Below are 12,392 nucleotides of genomic sequence, written 5' to 3' on the forward strand. Positions count from 1 at the left end.
GCGGCGCGCTAGAGGAGTGCAGCATCACTGGTTGCTCCTTCGTAGCGGCAGTGGGCTGCCCTTTCCATGTAGTCAACTGGAAAACTTCCCTTCTCTTTACTAGGTCTGCCTTCCTCATATTATCTCCGGTTACTTCATCCATTCTGAAACATAGTAATCTCCCACCCTAGGGCTTTTCAGTAGGTCACGTGCCATGATTTCCCCAAACTTATTAGCAATACTTTGGGTAATTGATCCCACATACCCTGTTAACTAAAATTGCTTGATTCTGCTGACCTAAAGCACCTAGCAAAACTATGCATAGGGAGACAACCCCCCCACCACCATGTTCTTTAAATCATATAGAATCCAACAGCACAAAGCACCCCTTAACATTCCGTTTTCATCAAGCAGCCAGATTTGTTTCTTGGAACAGCTTTGGGATTTGTTTAATGTTTGCACCTCCCTCCCTATGTTGAAAAACAGAGCCAAAGACCCCACAGTCTGTGCACAAAAATGATACATTTATTGAAAGAGTAATTTTTTTTAATACAAAAGAAAGCTCTGTACATAGGACTGTGACCATGTCCACTATTCCTGGGTCAGTATCCCAGGGGAAGTAGAAACCACTGACACACACACCCCACATTCACACACACACATTCACTCAGGCACACACACATACCCCAGAGCCATCAAGTAAGGGAAACACCAAGGGTTGCTCCACATATAAATGCCACCTCATCCCTGATGCGCATGTTCTCCCAAGGCCACACTCACACAACACACATTGTAAGCACTTTGCCTGATTCACTCATTGGGTCTGTCTTTTGTGGGAAGGAGAGAAATTCATCAACATCTCCTCCTCCGGGTGGGGGATTGGGGAGTGAGTGAGTGGTGGTGGAGTGAAACAAGAGCAGAGAAAAGGGGTTGGGCAGTTACAGACCTGAGTCCCAAGCTCCCCAACTCTGGCCCCTGATTTGCCATGCCCCAGCCTTAAAAACCACCCATAAGCCCCAGCTATCTCCAGGAGAAAGCCTAGGAAGGCAACTTCCATCTTGGTACTCCAATTTGGGGCAAGACAGCAATGGGGGTTAGAGGTTAGGGGGTTCTTAATTGTGTCGGCAAATCATCCCCTTGATAACTAGGCTGTGCGTAGAATCTTACCCCACCCCTTCACCTAATCACAGAAGCAGGCTTGTTCCTACTGAAGGCAGTCGTTAAGGGGTTAATAAAACTCCACCCCAATTGCTGCCCCGTTTCTGAAAAAGCTCCCTTTCTGGATACAGGTGGTGAAAGTAGGCTCTAACACAGGGTAAAAATCTTCCCCCATGGTGGCCCACCCTCAAGTTCTACCCTAAGGGAGCAGGGGTGGGGTGGGGCATGGCCCCTGTACAAATTACATAAATACTGAGGTTACACTTAGAAAAATAAAGTCATTTTCTTCAAGGCTTTTTGTCTTAATTTAAAAAAGTTACAGTAGCTGCTCACTCCCTGGGAGAGCTGCCCATTTCTGGCTCCCCATCTCTATACTCAGCCCAAAAGCTGCTCCCACTTCTGACCCCCCATTCCTGCCTCTCCCCCCTCCCAGATCCCACCCTGCTCACTGCAACTTGGGCCCCAGGCAGCTGCGGGCCTGGGGGAGCACAAGGCTGCAATGCCCATGTGTGTGGCACAAATGAACTCAGTTGCCTCTACCTGACACCCTCCCACCCCACCCCCACATTTGGTCTCCCTCTTCCCTCTCCGGAGCAACAGCCTAAAGGGCAAAAAGAGGCCCAGAGCTGTGGGTCATCCTCCCCACCCCTTCAGGGCATGGCCTGAGGGCCCCTCCCCCGGCTTTCTCCTGGAAACAACTCAGGACCGGGTGATCCCAGATCTCCCCCACACACTGGCAGACCCCAAGCTCATGGGGTGACTCTGTCCCCAGGGATCCAACCAGTTCTGGGGAGCCCTTGGGCTCCCCAGGGAAGGGGAGTTCGGGTAGGGAGGGGGATGAGAAAAACGCCATAAAAAAAAGTTAAATATTTTAAAAATATATATTTATAGATTTGTTTTCACTTCGTCTCCTCAAATAAAAAGTTCAAAATCAACTTTAAGTAAAGCAGCTGGGAGGAGTGGGGGGGGGAAGACAAAGGGAAGAAGGGAACGCTGGTGGTTCCCTCCAACCCAAGAGCCCCTGGAGGTCCATGGGGAACGGCAAGGCAGGGCAGGTGGCCCCAGGAACCTGCCCAGTGCACAGGCCCAGCTACTCAGGAGCTGAAGGGGCAGAGGGCGGCAGCATGAGGGAAGAAGCTCCCATCTCCTCAGCTGGCTCCCTGAGGGGAAGGTACAGGGCTCCTTAGACCCCCAGCCTGTGGCAGACACAGTGCTGACTTGGAGTCAGCAAGGAGGCTGGAGAGAGAGTCCCAACCGCTTCCTCAGGGGAGGACACAGTGTCCAGTCCCACAGAAGGCCTGTGAGTGGGAAGGTGGGACACGGTCCCATTGGGTAAGCTAATACTCATGGCAAACATCCAGCCAAGCTGTTGAGGGGAGTCTGAGGAGGGAGGACAGCCCCACCGTCAACAGAAATAGGAGGTGGAGCAGGAAGGAAGGAAAAGTGAGGGAGGACAGGTGGAGGGCAGGCAGGCCCATTTCTTTGGCTGGAGTGAGAGGGCATAGTCCCGTGGCTGCCCGCTCCTCCTCCCTGCCTCCCTCCTGCGGCCCGTCAACAAGTGTGTAAAGAAAACGTGAAAAGGCAACAATAAATAAGTGGTGCCGTCCCTTGGGCCATCTGTCCAGGGCAGCGGGCGGATCATTCACTCTTGGTGCTGTGGGCGGCATCCAGGTTCACCACCTGTAGCTCGGTGAGGTTGCTGCTGCTCCCGGCCTGCTGCCCTATCACAGCCATCTGGAGGGAAGGGGGTATATGAGGAAACGGGCAGGAGGATCAACCAGTCTGCTGCTGGCCTGCCTGCCTGCCCACCAAAAGCCTGAGCAGAAAACAAATTAGGATGTGGGCTCTGACCAATTGGTAATAATGTCCACCCAGCTGAAGATGCAGTAGCTATGTGGGATGATGTGAGAGGTGCCCCCACCTACCTGGTGAAGCTGGACTGCAGAAACAGGGATCTGCACTGTCCCAGATGGCGCTGTCAGGAACACCTGGGGGACGCCACCTGCATTGGAAACCATAAGAGATACACACTCATGTTTGCTGAAGAGGATCTTCCAGCTATTGGAGAAGTGGCAATGCACAAGTGACTGGTGAGTCTCAGTGCCCAATATGTTTTGAGAGTACTTGTGGATATGAGGGTCCAAGTAGACAAATACAGGTGTCCTAGTGTATGTGAGAATATCCAAGTCTGTGTGTGTGTGTGCGTGTGTGTGCGCGCGCGCGTGCACAGGAAATATGTATTGGCATCCAAGTGTGTGTGTATGAGCATGTATACCTCAGTGAGGGAGTTGGAACATTTGAGTGTATAAGGGAGGAAATGGTCCTCCTTCCTTCAACCCTGCCCTTCCCCTTACCTTGCTCCTGGACCTGGCTGTGTGACACCTGCATGGTGGATGGCGCCTGGGAGAAGGCATTGAGCACGGTGAGGCTGCCATCAGCTAGGCCCGAGGTGGGGGCATACATCACCGCATGGGGGCTAGGGTACATCATGTGGCCTCCCACAGTTGTGGGCACGGACGATGTCATGATGGTGGCGGGCAACGTCACTGGAAAACACAGACACATGTCAGGCACTAGTCTCTCTGATATCTCCCTTCCTATCCCAGGATTCCAGTCTCCAAGATCTTTTCGCAATGTCCCAGGGGGTCAGAAGCTTGATGAGACTATAACTCTGCTCTCTTAGTCACCAGCTAAGAAAAGCCTATTTTTTTCCCGGAACACAAAAGCACCAACCTTTGACTATATCCCATCATTTGTACTATTGGATTGTCCATCTACTGAACTTTTTGCTCTCAAGCCCTAAGATTTCAAGGACTGACCGCACTCCCAGGAAACTCAGATTCTCTCCCTTTAGAGTGCTCCATCATCCCTTTTTAAAAAAATTTGTTCTTATGCCTCCTCCTTCTTTCTAAACTCAAACCTCACAAATTCATATTCTAAACAAGCACTTCTCAAATGTTAACAAACATACAGTTACATAGGAATCTTGTTAAAATGCAGATTCTGATTCAATAGGTTTGAGGTGATGCTTAAGATTCTTTATTTCCACAAGCTCCCAGGTAATGCTGGTGCTCCCAGTCCCTAGACCACATTTTGTGTAATAAGGTTGAAATAAAGATAACTTAAAAGTAATTTTGAGATAATCCTATTGTTTCTGAAATGACCAAAGATACCTGAGGGGTGAAATGACCAAAGATACCTGAGGGAAATTATGGCTACTCAAATTCTATAATACCTTCCCCACAAGGAGATAACTGCCCCACGAGTCCTTCCTGATAACTGATTAAATGCTGGGTTTTAGGGCAAATAACTTCTCCTTATCTAAATAAGAAAGAGGTAACTTCAGTGATCCTTAATTTCCTCCTGGAATCCACAAGCACACTGCAGGGCAGGATTTAAAATCCAGCATTCTCACCTGACTTTTCCTTAAAATTATGCCAAATGCCTCAGTTTCTACTTTAAGAAACTCTCTTACTTTACATACAGGAAGGATATAGTTGGGTATCTGCTGCTAGGCCTCGTGGGGGGAGACAGAGCAGGAAGGGCAACAGGGCTGCAAGTTATACCTGTCCCGCTGGAGGAGGTCTGCGTGAGGTCTGTGCTGCTGTCGCGAGAGGGAGACGCTTGCTGTGGGGCCTGGTGCACCTGAATGGCCTGCACTGGGACCTGCTGGGCCACTGCCCCACCTACGAGACACAGAGTCTTACTTGGGCTCTATCCTGCCCAGTTGCCACCTGCAAACATGTTTAAACACTCTAGTCCTAGGGTCTGGCACACTGGTCCCAAACTCCCAACCCTCTTTCCTAACAGCCAAACAGGTCTTCCATGCCCTGAATTTCCTCTCCAGGGGCTTCCTTTCCTCTTCCTCCCCAAACCTTACCTCTACCTTCTTCAAATGACCCATCAAGGACATAATCTGCCCTCCAGTCAAGATAGGAGAGTAATGGAATGTCTACTGTCCCCATTACAATGGAGGAACATGGCTGGGCTAGCTAGAATGGCTAGAATATACAGTTGAAACTTACTGATGAGGACAGCAATCTACCAATAGGATATATAAGGTTTCTCTAAGGCTCTAACTCTTGTTCTGAGCTGAGAAAAAGGGTCTCCTCATGCCAGTCCTAAACCCACTCTGAGCATGCTCAATTTGGCCCGGGGAGGATAAATCTCTCCCTGCCTCTTGTGACTCACCGGGCATGAGGGTGAAGCTGGTAGGCAGCTGCATAAGGCCCCCAGAAGAGACGGGGCCACTGCCTGTACTCTTCAGCACAGTCCCGTTGGCACTGCTGACAGCGCTGGGGCTGACGCTAGCAGACACTGGTGCCAGGTAGTTGGTGATGGGGAAGGAGGGGCCGCTGCTGACTTGCATGGTGGTAGAGGTGCTAGGTGCTGTTTGGATCGTGGAGGTGGTACCTGGCAGGTTGGTGACTGTGAACGCCGGCTTCAGTGTGTCCTATACCCAGAGTAAAGATGAAATAGTGAGCCTCTACCAGACCCCACCCAGCAGAAGCTTTGTGTGGACTGAGAGCCCAGACTGAAATCAGTGTGCTTTGGTTCAAATCCCAGCTCTACAATATCTGATGCAGACCCTTGGGCATGTTATGAAGCTGCTAAGCTTCAGTTTTCTACCTCTGAAAGCGTAGAGGGCTGGGAGCACAGCTCAGTGGTAGACAGTTGGCCTAGCATTTGTGAGGCCCTGGGTTTGATCCCCAGCACCATAAAAATAAAATAAAAATAAATGACTAAAAGGAGGACAATACCTCATAAATTTCTGTTTAGATTTAATAGGCTAACATATCCAAAAACATTTAGAGACTATTACCTGGCACATAAAGACAAATACATATCTGCTACTCTTGTGATCATGATGACAATGATAGTCATGATTATCATCATCAGAACTCCCTGGATTCTCTGTCCCAGTGGACTGTGGTCACAAATCATGACCAGGGTCTGTTTCCAGCTCTGGCAATGACCATCTGTATAAAGTTGAGGAAATTACTTTCTTTTTCTGAGCCTCAGTCTTCCTCTTCCTTGTGTTTATAGACACAAGGAGACTGTACTACTATCTTATCTTTAAAGGGTTCTTCCAGCTCTGACCTGCCAGGCTTCTAAGATGACTGAGAGTTTTTCAGGGAACTCAGGATGTGAGAGAGATCTTAGAGTTCTGGCACTGAAGAACTATGCTAAATGCTTAAGACTTAAAGTACCTAGTAACTTACTCATCCACCAGAATTTCCTATTGCTACAGGGGTCTGAAAATGATTACAGGTGTAGGAACTAATAGAGGGGAAGACTGGAGCATTGACTCTCTCTCCTCATGGGGGCGGGAGGGAAGAGGGGAGGGGCAGCTCTGTTCTTAGAAGGGGAAAGAGAAAGCCAGGAGCTTAAAACCAACCACCAAGCCTAAATCAAACTGAGTTAATAGGGGGCTCAAAAGCTGGGGGTGGGTCAGCGAGGGATGTTTGCTAAGCAGCAGGGCTCAAGGCCGCTGATTGGTAGTGGCGTTGCTAAGGCAAACAGTGCCCCTTCCTCTCATTGGTCAATTAGTTAAGGCACACCCAGAAGGTGGAGCTCCCCAGACAGCAAAGAGGAAGCCCCGCCCCATCTCCTTACCGGGAATAGGAAGGGGGAGGCGTAACTAGGGCCGGCATCCCTAGCAGCAGGCGAATACACTCCCTAACTGCACAGGCCTCAACATCCTGAAGGGATAGGCGGCTAGCTAGTAAGGTAGTCCCCCACCCAGTCGGCCGGCCAGCCAGCCTGCCAACAGTGCTGAGTTCCCAGGACCCTGGGACCCAAAGTGCTCCCTTCCTACTCCCGGGCGACCCAGTCTACCAGGAGGGCAGGGCTAAGTAACACCCCCGCCCCCAGCAGGGAGACAGCTGGCGGGAGGAATGCAAAGGCTCTGCCAGGCAGGCGGGCTGCGGGCGGGAGGCCGGCGTGGAGCCCGAGCAGGCCTTATATGGGCACGGAGGCCGCCCGCTTATCTAGGGGGCCGGCCTCCTGTCAGGAATGGAGGATGGACACCTGTCCCCTAGGATAAGGGGCACTAACCTGGCTCTACCCACCTTTGTAGACACCTTTCTACCTATACTGAGCCAGGTAGGGAAAGAGATCCCCTTCCCTTCCCTCCTCTTACATATGTGATACAAACACACCTTGGTCTCCCCACTGCTGTCAGACTCCGACACCTGGTAGGTGAGATCTGGCTCTTCAAAGCCAGTGGCACTCATTCTCTGGTCTGTGGTGGGGTCTGAGCGGGGTGGAGAGTCTGGCGAGTTCAGGCAGGTCTGAATCAGTGCCTTGCCGGTGTCACTGGTGATCATGGGCTGCAGTTTGCGAGTGGCAAAAGTATACACATGGCCTGTCTCACTGGCCACCAGCAACAGCACCTGTGTCCCTGTCAGCGTGGACAGCTCATAGGCCTGAGGGATGGGGAGGGAGATGGGCAAGTCAGCAAAACTTTTTATCTTCAACCTTCCTCAGGAAGAAGGAAAGAGAAGAATACACAGAGATCTCCAGCCCCCACTCCTATAATGACCTTCATCTTTAGTGACTCTACAAGGGTCCCATCAGTGTATATGAAAGTGAGCTATGAGCAGTAAAACTATCCATGTCTCTCCCCAGAACACAGATAACCAGCAAACAGTCACTGCCTCCCCAGGGATGGAGCATATAACCTCAGGGGACATGGAGGGACCCAGTTAGCTCCCAGTGGATGGAGCCTCCCTCTCTCCTCCCTGTCACAGGGATAGGGCTAGAACCCTATGACACTGGAATTCACACATCACATTAGTGATAAGGGACCACCTAAGCCACAAACTGTTTCATGGTTCTTCCCAGGCCCTAACCTGTTGCTATAACCTAATTTTTCCTTCTGCCCTATAACATTGTACTAACCTTTTTTCCTACTTGTCTTGGGAAGGAGGGAGAAGGAAGGGAGGAAGGAAGAAAGGAAAAGAGGGAGGGAAAGAAAATAAAGGCGAGTTTTTCTTCGTGAACTATGTTTCCACACAACCTTCTCTACTCATGATAAAGTAACAAGGGACACTGATGTAACACTATCTGGAGTGATGGGAGATGGCACCAAATACTCTGCCAGGAAGGGGACCCCAAAGATACCATCCTTACTCCCAACAAAGTTCCACACCCACCTTGGATGCACACACAGATAAAAATACCAGCCAGTGTTCCCAAGGTTGTAGCTTGTTTTCCATTTCCTCTGCTTCCACCCATTCTTATATATTCTACCCCCAAGATGACTCGGAGGAGGCATTTCTAGGCACTTCTACAAACTTCCCTGATCTTCCCTCAAAGTCCATGCCCAAATTTTCCCTAGGGTTGGAAACCCCATCTGCCCCAAAGACAGGCGATTCTGCAGACAGTCCTACCGGGAGCATGAGGTTTCCAGTGAAGCAACGGAAGACACATGGCCAGGGCGGGACTTGGTACCCTATGGCTACTCCAGACAGCACGAGCTCTCCTGCCCTCCTGCTCGGCTCCCTCACCTGGCCCCTAGCCCTGCCTATCCTCTAGCCAGCACTACTCTTGTGGTGCCCACCTTCTTCCCACACATGCTCGCTCACTGTTGTCATACAGCTCTGGTCTTCCCATCTCCATACCTTCCCTGCTCCCTGCTTTTCCGATGCATTTCCCTAACACCGAAGTGCACCGGACCTCTGACCCCGGCATCTCGTTAGCCACCTCCCCGGCAGCCACTGCTCACCCCTTCACTCCGCCGGGTCTCTCTTCCTCTCTCGTGCCGGTCACTCCCACCCCGGCGCCTCTTCCCTCTATTCCGGACGTTTGCGGCATCTCCCCTCTCCCCACATTTCCCTGGCGGCCCCTCCCCTTTCGCCCTTCGCGGGTAACAACCATCCCCTCCCACACACCTCCTGCGGACTCGCCGCCTCTCACCTCCGCCTCAGCTCTGCCTTGCTCCCGGGCTCCCCCTGTGCCTACCCACCCTCCTGGTACCCGGTGGCTGACCAGCCTCCGGCTTGGTACCTTCTTCATGATGCCCGTCTTCCTCTTGCTGAAGGTCGTGTAGCGCCGCAGCTTGTTGTCGATGAACTCCATCTTGATCTTCACCCGGCCCCGGGTCTTCTTACCCGGCTTGGCCCCGCTCACCGCGCCGCTCACCGGCCCGTAGCCCCCAGCGGCCGCCGCCGATGCCTCGGGCCCACCGACCACCACGCCGAGCTCCATCTCGCTCAGGCTCCTCTTCAGGCCTCGCCGCTCGGCGCCCAGCTCCTCCTCCTCGCCCGACTCCGAGTCGCCCTCGCTGCCGCTGTAGAGGGCCCCCGCGGTGGGCGCCGGGGTGGTTGCCGCCGCTGCTGCAGCCTCCCGCTCTAGGCGGCCCGGTCCGGGCCCCGCGCCGTTCCCAGGGACCCGGCCCCCATTAGCCCCGCGAGTCCCGCCGCCTCCACTCCCCGGCCGCCCCGTCGGGGTCCGGTTAAGGCTGCCCCCCAGGGCCGAGCCCCGGCCCAGAGCCGCCGCGGCCCCAGCTTGGCTCGGTAACATGGCGCTCAATGCAGGAGGGCGGACGGGCAGTCAGCAAGGAATCGGAGCCGCTGCCGCCGCCGCCATCGGCTTCCCGGCTAAACCCGGCACTCCTGCTGCTCCTAGTGCGGCTATAGCTGCTGCGGCCGTCGCTGCTAACCCGGGGCCCCTGCACGCCCGGGCCGACCTGGGCCCTCACTTTCCTGCCCCTGTGGCCCGGGTTGCCCCAGGCCGCGCGCAGCGCCCCCTGTCCGTATGCTAGGGCGGCGCGCCCGGCGGCCGTCAGCGTCCCCCGGGGGGCAGGGGCTGCTGGCCGCAGCCGAGACGGCGGGTGGAGGGGGCCGGGACCGCGCGCTGGCGGCGGAGGGATCCCCCGACCCTTCCCCCCATATAAAGAGATACAATGTTTCCTTTTATGGCGAGGCCGCTCCTTATATGGTGAGCCCCAGCGCCCCCGCCCCATTGGTCCGCGGTTCCGGCACCTCCGCTCCCCATTGGCCCGCAGGGGGCTCTTATTTGCATAGACATACCGAACTCGCTGCTGTCATCCGGCGTCAGGCAGCGATTCCGATAGGGGAGGAGTCGACGCCCTTAAAGGAACCAGAAAGGAGGCACAACTCCGCCCCCTGAACCAGAGAATGGTAGATTTGGGAGGGGCCTGAAGAGAGGAAGCCTGGGAGAGAACTGCGGCGCTGTCTTGCGGGGAGAAGGGACCTTGAGCCAAACACTCCGGACCGCCTGATGGGCTGGAGGTTTGCAATAAATAGAAAATAAAGCCCAATTCCGGTGAAGGAATTGACTGGAGCACTTCTTCACGTCTTCCTGAGGAAGGCAAAGTTATTGACCCAGCGGTGGGGGCTCGGGTGCCTGGTATTTACGGACTCCTCGCGACCAGTGGCTCCACTCCCCTACTCTTCGCCCCCCGACTTCCCATTCCTTTCCCTCGCTTTTCGAGGGATCAACACTTTCCCACCAGTTCGGCTCCAAGGTCCCCATTCATCACCCTCTTCACTGGGGCGTCTTTGGCAGATCTACATCTGGAAAAAGCTGGGGGAGAGAGGTGGTCTTCCTACGTCCCTGATGGGGGCAGGGAAGAGAGATGGAGATCAGTGAAGACTTCCAGCTGTTGGGTGGACTGGAAGGGGGGTGGTCCAGACGATCAAGCATACCCTAAAAAGTCGTGCAAAGGCCTGAGATAAAGTGTAGCGGACTGAAAGTTTAAAGGAGCGAGCACATGCACGCGCGCACTTGCCCTTCTTTCAAAAACCAAGGAAAGCTCTTATCTTAGAAATTAGGCTACAGGGCTGGGGTTGTGGCCCAGCAGCAGAGCACTTGCTTAGTACTTGAGAGGCCCTGGGTTCGATCCTCAGCACCACATATAAATAAAATAAAGGTATTGGGTCCATCTACAACTAAAATATATATATTAAAGAAAGAAAAGAAATTGGGTCTTTTTTGCTCCAAGGTAGTAAAAATAATTTGGACTTAGCTGTTAAAAAAAAATTACTCAAATCTGAAATCTGCCTCTTGCTAGTCCTGGCCTGGAAATAAGTGATTAGCTCTCTCCAGACTTCATATTTACCATTGTTGGTGTCCATCTCAAGAGATTTTGAATGCACATTTAATGAGATAAAGAGTAAAGCACACAATAAATAGTCAGTGAATAGTTAATAGGAGCTACCTAGAATAAGTCACCTCTTTCCAGGGATAAACATCCTGGTGTTTTTGTTGTTGTGTTTTTACATTTTATTTTAGTTGTAGGTAAACACAATGCCTTTATTTATTTTATTACTGTGGATTAGGGGGCCAAAACTGTTGATGGAGGATCTAACCCAGTGCCTCAGGCATGGGAGGCAAATGCTCCACCACTGAGCCAAGACTCCAGTCCCATTCAGGTGTTTTTTAAGGGAATAGGAGAGAGTGATGATTTCTGCCTTAAAAATTATTGTGAAGGTCTGGGGTTGTGGCTCAGTGGTAGAGTGCTCACCGCAAACATGCAGGACCCTGGGTTTGATTCTCAGCACCACATAAAAATAAATAAGTGAAATAAAGGTATTGTGTCCAACTACAACTAAAAAATAATTTTAAAAAATGTGAAGATTAAATAAAGCAGTTGATTGTGACTTATTAGCGCTATTGTTAGTGATATCAATTTAGTGTACTGTAACCAGCATTTCAATGAGTAAATTAATGGGTATCAAAAAAGCAAGGGAAAGCTGGATGCAGCATACCAGTAATCCCAGTGGCTTGAGAGCCTAAGGCAAGAGGATCAGGAGTTCAAAGCCAGCCTCAGCAGTTTAGCAAGGCATTAAGCAACTCAGTGAGGCCCTGTCTCTAAATAAAATATAAAATAGGGCTGGGGGTGTGGCTCAGTGGTTGAGTGCCCCTGAGTTCAATCCTGGTACAAAACAAAACAAAAACAAGGTAAAGTATCATTGCATAAAACTTGTGTTTGCATTATATATAGGCTGAACCATATATCACCATTTTTATAGGTCAAGAAGTTGGAATATTGTCAATTTCATGTTTCAATGTATGTTTTTACAAGATGTTAACTGCATTTGTTACTGTGAGTCATAGTAAAAAAAACTTTGAGAAATACTGAAATAAAGTACTACATTTGAGGGATTTGTGGGACATAGTATTCACATACATATGCATATTCATCAAACCCCTAAACATGGGGATTAGAACCCATCTTCCTCCCCATTTCCCAATAGTGTTTACTTTTCCTTTCCTAATTTACACAA

The 12,392-nt window shown here is 51.6% G+C and overlaps 1 protein-coding gene across 1 annotated transcript; it reads right to left on the reverse strand.

Moving 5' to 3' along the window:
* Window positions 1–481: 481 nt before the first annotated feature.
* Window positions 482–10,028, reverse strand: Srf (serum response factor). Its single transcript, XM_026383496.2, has 7 exons — window positions 9,148–10,028; window positions 7,299–7,565; window positions 5,329–5,590; window positions 4,704–4,823; window positions 3,492–3,683; window positions 3,063–3,139; window positions 482–2,871 (listed from the first exon to the last, which is right to left on the reverse strand). Exons 1-7 carry the CDS (start codon window positions 9,661–9,663, stop codon window positions 2,776–2,778), a joined length of 1,530 nt encoding a protein of 509 aa, XP_026239281.1. The 5' UTR covers window positions 9,664–10,028; the 3' UTR covers window positions 482–2,775.
* Between the last annotated feature and the right edge of the window lie 2,364 nt (window positions 10,029–12,392).

The sequence above is a fragment of the Urocitellus parryii genome, chromosome 8 (assembly GCF_045843805.1).
Source record: "Urocitellus parryii isolate mUroPar1 chromosome 8, mUroPar1.hap1, whole genome shotgun sequence".
Lineage (NCBI taxonomy): Eukaryota > Metazoa > Chordata > Mammalia > Rodentia > Sciuridae > Urocitellus > Urocitellus parryii.